The sequence below is a fragment of the Nestor notabilis genome, unplaced genomic scaffold (assembly GCF_000696875.1).
Source record: "Nestor notabilis isolate BGI_N333 unplaced genomic scaffold, ASM69687v1 Scaffold27176, whole genome shotgun sequence".
Classification (NCBI taxonomy): domain Eukaryota; kingdom Metazoa; phylum Chordata; class Aves; order Psittaciformes; family Psittacidae; genus Nestor; species Nestor notabilis.
The window spans coordinates 1-6,699 of NW_009934624.1; the positions used below are offsets into that span (position 1 = coordinate 1).

Consider the following 6,699-nt stretch of genomic DNA (forward strand, 5'->3'; position numbering starts at 1 on the left):
TCTGGAGGAGCTAGGCACCCGCTCCCGGGCGCGGCAGCGGGCGGGTGGGAAGGACTAAGCGGAAGCGAATCGAGGGTTGCTCCCGAGGAGAGGCACTCACGGGCTTCCCCCTTTCCCTCGGCAGCGCCCAGCCGGGACGGTATCGCCGAGCCACCGAACGGGGGGAGGTCAGGGGGCTAGCCCCCTGCTCCAGCTGGGCCACCTGCAGCTGACTGCCCCGGACCATGTCTAGGCGGCTTTAGAATGTCTCCAGGAAGTGAGATTTAACGTCCCTGGGTCACCTGTGCCAGTGCGCAGTCACCCTCACTCTATAAAGTGTTTCCTGGTGCTCACATGGAACCTCCTATGTTTCAGTATGTGCCCATTGCCTCTGGTCAATGGGCCAATGATCCACAGTACAGTTACCCTGGGCAGGCGCAGGCTGGGGCAGTGCTGGGCTGTGCTGCAGGTACAGCCTGGCCTTCAGGCCGTGCCGTGCTGCATGCATCCCTCGGCCACCGGAGCAACTCAGACAGCTCGTCATTACAGAGGAGCCGGCGGACAGCCCTGGCTTGGTACAGGCCATTACAACTCCTGCTCAGCCTTGCCTCTAACAGCACAGCAAGAAGGTCTCATGAGAGCATCATTTCTGTTTGGGCTGTAGAAATGGTAGAGTTGTTTCCATGTAAGAAAATCCTATAAAGCTTGAAAGACCAAAAGGGGAGAATCTCTGCTATGGAGGTGGTCTGCATAGCGTGCTGTGTGTGAACTGGAAGCTCGCTCAATGCTACACCACTGGGGCCTTCCACCATCTAAAAGGGTGTGAGATTGTACTATTCTCTTCCTATAATGTAAATAAATAACATTGTAGATTATACTTTACAGAGTCTAAGTGCTGTTCTTACTGGGATCATAGCGGACAAAAACCTCCTGGTGCCAAGTGGGGTTAAGTGAAGAAATAAGAGGATTGGGGTACACACATTCTTGCTATTATTTTCCACAAGCAAATTAAATATGCAGAAGTCCCTGCTCTCCTTCGCACACACAGATGTAGTTGTCAAGTCTGTATCAGCGAAGTTTCATGGAGGCCTGCTCTGGCAATCTGATGATCTGGAGGAGGCAGTACTTTAAGCACAGCACAGTCCTGGCAGTGGACTTGGAAGTGGCATTTGGCGGGGGGTGGTGGTGGTGGTGTGGTGTTAAATGGTGTCCTGTTTTCAGAGTGTAACGTAGAAGGTCAATGAGTATTGAACATACTTTGGATATGGTGGTTGGGTTTGGTTCCAGTAGTATTATTTCAGAAAATCTAGTGAGCTCTTTCTTTGCGCACCAGTGGGAAGCCTTTAGAGCAAAGCGAGGTTATGACTCAGCACATCAGGAGCACCATTTTCAGGCTGGAAGGCTATGTCTGTTCCAACACCAAACTTGGCACTCCTTTTTTCCCATCTTCTGACACCATTTTTCCCTTGCACTTCAGAGTGGAGCCATGATTCCACAACGCCTCTTGGAAAGAAGCGTTTCGGCATGGGGAGGGCCTGCAGAGCACAGGCGACACTGCCTGAGGCGCCATGACACTCTGGTGTCACCCGCGGCCATTGGGGCCATTGGCACAACGACACCCACCACCTCCAGCAAGAAGGGCACGATGCTTAGTCCCACCCCGTGGGCCTGCAACTCACCAATCAGGAGAGAACGTGCTGAGCTGGCCTGTCCGCGATTGGGCGTCGCTCTGATGACACCTGCTCTCTGCCGGGTTGAGGAGGGGTGGCTGGTGTTACCGGGGAGCAGAGGCACGGCCTGGCCTGGACTGGCCTTTCCTGCCCTCCGAAGGCCAAAAGGTGCTCGGGTCTCCTTCATCGCGTGGCAGACGCGGGCCCGAGGGCAGCCTCGCAGGCACCTTCCCCCATTGCCAAGGCCGTTGCCACTGGAAATCCCCTTTACCACCAGCGTGTCCTGGCAGGCGGTGGAGGAGGAGTTGAATTCTAGAGTTCTGGAGATGTTCCACTTTCCAAGTAGCACAGGGAACTCCTGAGGGGCTGCTGTGTTTTAGATCACCCTTCTAGAAAAAAGTACATTGACCTTTACATTTACCATAGAAGCAGATCTAGAAGAGCAACTGGGGAACTTAAACCTACCTTAACCTCCAAAGATAAGAACAAATTCAGTAACAAATCCTGAGGTGCAGCAAAAACCCCATGGTGCTTTTCCTAATGGTAAATTGGATAACTTAAAAAAAATTAACTCAAGACCATTAGCAACCAGATCATGTTAAGAAATAATGCAGCTTAACAGTCTTACCCAAACTTACCTGTACAATTAAGTCATGGTCAAATTTTCATTACTGTGAGACATATTTTTATTACCATGCAAGACAGAAATAGTTTATAAAAACATAGAAGGAGATGATAAATGTGACCAAAACCAGTGAACTTGTAAGTAATATTGTTCAAATTTTTTTTTTTTTTTTTTTTAAGATATTTTGTATAGGCCAAAATGGGTGATGCTGAAAAAGGCAAGAAGATCTTTATGCAGAAATGTTCTCAGTGCCACACAGTTGAAAAAGGTGGAAAGCACAAGACGGGACCAAACCTTTGGGGTATATTTGGCCGCCAAACAGGACAAGCTGAAGGATTTTCTTATTCAGATGCGAACAAGACAAAAGGTAAAACTAACAGGTGACATGGACGAGGTGCAGTGACGGAGGGGACATACATGAAAAAAACCTTTCTTTAGAAGTATGACAGAAAGCCTTACAAGGCATTACTCTCACAACTGTCTACTTTGCATTACTGGAGTTGAATCTGAACTATAGTTTCAGAAACAAAAATCCTAGGTCCCCATGTTAAAAAGAAATTTTACCAATATTCAGCACACCAGGTCAGAAGGTATATAGCTTTCGCAGAACTTTGTCATATCGATGGGCAAAGTTCCATTTCTGTTTCTTGAGAGTGCTTTTAGATTCTGTCTGCTGGTCACTATCCTCTACTGGCACCGTAGTGTGCTGTGGTTTTTCTGCTCAGAGCACTTGACTAAATACTGACGCTTACTAGTAAGTTGTGCCTTTTCTTGTGTTTTTCATGCAGACAGTCTTGAAAATCAGTGGAATATCTAAAAGTGGAGAGTAATTCTGTGTCAGTTTCATAGTTTTTCTTTTGTATTATTTGAATATAAATTGTGTTATTTGAATCAATCTATTAATTACAAATACAGTCCTGTTTGGTTTTTCATTTGTTTGGGTTTTTTTCCTGGTTACTAAGGTACTTCAGAACTGGCTGACTTCTTTGTTGTTCTGTGATTTCTAGGAAATGTTTTGTGACATTCACTTTATACTAGGACTTCCTTCACTCGAAACATTGCCAACATGTATTAAGTATACTTTAAAATATACTCATCAAAAATGTAGTGAACAAATCATACAGATGTTAGTACAAGTTTTTAAAAGAGAGACAACCAAGTGACATCTAAATCCACTTTAGACCATCAGAAGAGTCATCTCTGGAGGAGAGAAGGGAAACTTAAACATGTCATTAGAGGTATTTCAGTAGTCTTCAGTACAACAGTAGGCTGCTTCTGTTGACAGAGACAGGTTTTAGCAGGGTTGGAAGGAAACACTAATAGTATTTCAACTTCTGTCAGGAGATTCCAGGAACTGGCCATTGACAACCCTTTTTCGAATGCCCTTCAATGGAGCACAGCCTTGATGAATTTCATGCTAATCTGTAGGTGCTCATTTTCAACAACTGTATGAAATTAAAAGTTAGATCCTCTACATTCTGGAGTTACAAAGATATAGCTTAAAAGTACTAAGTAGTTGTGTGTGAAATGGCACAAAGAACTGCAGCTCTCCGTGATGCAAAAAGGATTTACATTTGACTTATTAGAGTGACACAAAGACACCATATACCTTGTGCATTTTACATTATGTATCATTTATGCTCACATTCCTCTTATGAGCACATTATGTTCAGGAGCATCACCCCTTTGATTTGAGACTGTTGATATTTTCATACGTCCATGCCATTGGGCCAGCCTTGTATTTTACAATGTTTTTTGTTTTTCAGGAGTTGTCTGGAGTGAGACTACACTGATGGAGTATTTGGAAAACCCTAAGAAATACATTCCTGGTACAAAAATGATTTTCGCTGGAATTAAAAAGAAGAATGAAAGAGCTGATCTTGTTGCATACTTGAAAAATGCAACTTCATGAAACACTGCTGCAGCAGTTGTAATGTTAGTGAAAAATGTTTTGGATTTTTAATAGCTTCTATGTCAAGTTTTAGTATTTTTAAGCTAATTATTCATTAGGGACTGGCATTAGCAAAATCATATAAGGATATGCTTTAAGAGGCTATGTTCTAATAAAAAACATTAGGATGCGAGAATAACTTATATTACATTATATATTTCATAGACCTTTGTAAAGTGTGCTATAGAAATACTGTTACTTTCTATAAGGAGATATGAGAGCCCAATCTGGAACTAGTTATTCTAACACTCACCAAAACCGTTATTTAATTGTGGCTACATAAATAAGAAAGTGCCTGTAAATATCAGGACTGACAACTAAATGAAGTTTTTCTTCTGGAAAAACAATCCTCATCATTATCACCTATGAAGGAAAGTACCATATGCAGTAGATAACAAAACATAACCTTACATTTAAAGAACACTGCATAAGAATGGTGGAGAATACCGAGAGTATCAGATATTTTCAGAGGACAAGTAACCTTTCAGTAGTGATGTTGACCTAAAAGAATCGTGAGGAGATACCTGAACACCCATGATCTCTTTGGTTTAAAAGCACAGCCTCACTCTTTTTACTGGGGGTTAGTCGGTTATTGTTCCTTTGAGTAGAAAAAAACCCCATAATTATCTACTGATCTTTTTTCAGAGTTGTGTTTTTTTTGTCTCCGTTTGAGGCTAATATACTAAGGTATCCTTAACCTCTAACATGTAAAACGAATGAGGGATAACTAGCTCAAGCAAATGATAGTAGGAGATATTTTCACCAACAGTAAAGGACTGATGAAGGCGATTAAAGTCCTCCTGAAACCTCCTCATGAATCTCTACCACTTGAATTGTGATTTTCAATTTAGTTATCAGTTTACACAAATGTAATACATTAAAACATACTTCACTCACTGAAGGTTTCCTTATGTCATCACAGACGGGAGCATTAATACAAAACTAATTTACTACAACATCTATTCCCTGGTGCTCACTTTATCAGTATTGTTCCAATGCTTACCCACCAGGAGCTTTAACCAATTGTCTTGCCATGCTCCACAGAGCTGAACTGCTGTTTTTGAGTAAGGAAATAAGCAAGAGTGAGGTGAAAAGTTCTGTGACACAACCTGCTTTTTTTTTTTTTTTCTTTTGTGCTGTAGGTGTAAGATACTTCCCCCTTTCAGTTTGACAGTTGGGACCTGTTCTGTTGACTGTTTAGACAATTAAAGCATTTGCCTGAATGACAAGTTTTCTTGAGTGCTTTTCTCAATTGCATTTTGAAGAGTTTGAAGAGTGCATTTGCCACTGCCCTTCTGAATAGAGAAACACACTCTGCTGAGAAATAAGCTGACATTTCTCTTTGCAATTCTTTTAGAGCACCTTTGTATGTTTGTACCCGAGGAGACCAGGTGGGAGTGGCTAAAGCCTGCCTTGCTTTCTGAGTTGACATTGTACATCCACACCAATAAAGGGTGCATCATACATCAGATGCAGCAGATAAAAGCTGCCTGTACCTCGCTGCAGCATACCTGTAGAGTTACAAAGGCAGCACAATCCTGTGACACTGACAAAATCCATTTGCCTCTTTGGCCCTCCCATGAAATGCCGCAACTTATCTGCCTCAGGCCCAGGTATGAAGCTGCAGCCCAGTATACAGTGTGCTTGGTTTACTCACTCGGCAAACAGAGGCATAGTCTGATGTGTGCAAAACACAGACAGACCCAAGTTTTCTCCTAACATCCACTGGTGCACCTGACCAGGCTTGTGAATCAGGTTTTACAGTGACAGCTGGTCAAAAACCTGTGCAAGTTACAGAAAAGACAAACTATCAAATGTGATAATTTGTCACATTGTATCTGGAAACACTAAATTGCTTTAAGTGTTTACATACAGAACTGCTACACAGTAACCATCATGTAGTAAACATTGGTAAGTGCCCAGACCAAACCTTACTATAGTGAGATGGTACAAAATATTTACATACAGTTCTTTTGCTTCCATGCAGGTGCCCAAGGTACTAGCTGGAGAGCTCGGGGTAAATGCCTGCCAAGCCTTCAGCAGCTTAAGCGATTTCTTTGTGCAAGTGAAGTGTTTGTGCCAGCGTTGCAAAACCGCAAATGCCACGGGAAAGGCCAAACAGCAATTAGCAGCTTCGGGCAAGCGGGCGTCCTTCAAGGGTGACGCTGACGCAATGCCAGCAGCTGGGGCCACTTCAGTGGCAGCACAAGCAGCAGTGTCCAGATGTGCGCCGACAGCGGGGCCTCCGCCGCCGCCGTGACGCTGTGCCTGCTGCCGCGTGTGAAGTCCCTTCACTTCACAGCCCCGGCAGCGTGTCAGCAGCGCGCCGACAGAAATGCGTAAAAGATTCAGTGTTTCAGGAGCTCTTGCCCTCACCGAGATACGCCCGCAATTTCATGTCCAGGCTACCCGTATGAAAGAGCTCGGCTTCTTTAGAGGTGCGAGCAGGTCGGGGGCGAACCCCATAGCCTGTG

General features: G+C 44.0%; 1 protein-coding gene across 1 annotated transcript; it reads left to right on the forward strand.

Moving 5' to 3' along the window:
* The first annotated feature begins 2,472 nt into the window (after positions 1-2,472).
* Positions 2,473-4,186, forward strand: LOC104398994 (cytochrome c-like). The gene is made up of 2 exons (XM_010017444.1): positions 2,473-2,641; positions 4,041-4,186. The coding sequence occupies exons 1-2, from the start codon at positions 2,473-2,475 to the stop codon at positions 4,184-4,186; spliced, it is 315 nt and encodes a 104-aa protein (XP_010015746.1).
* Positions 4,187-6,699: the final 2,513 nt, after the last annotated feature.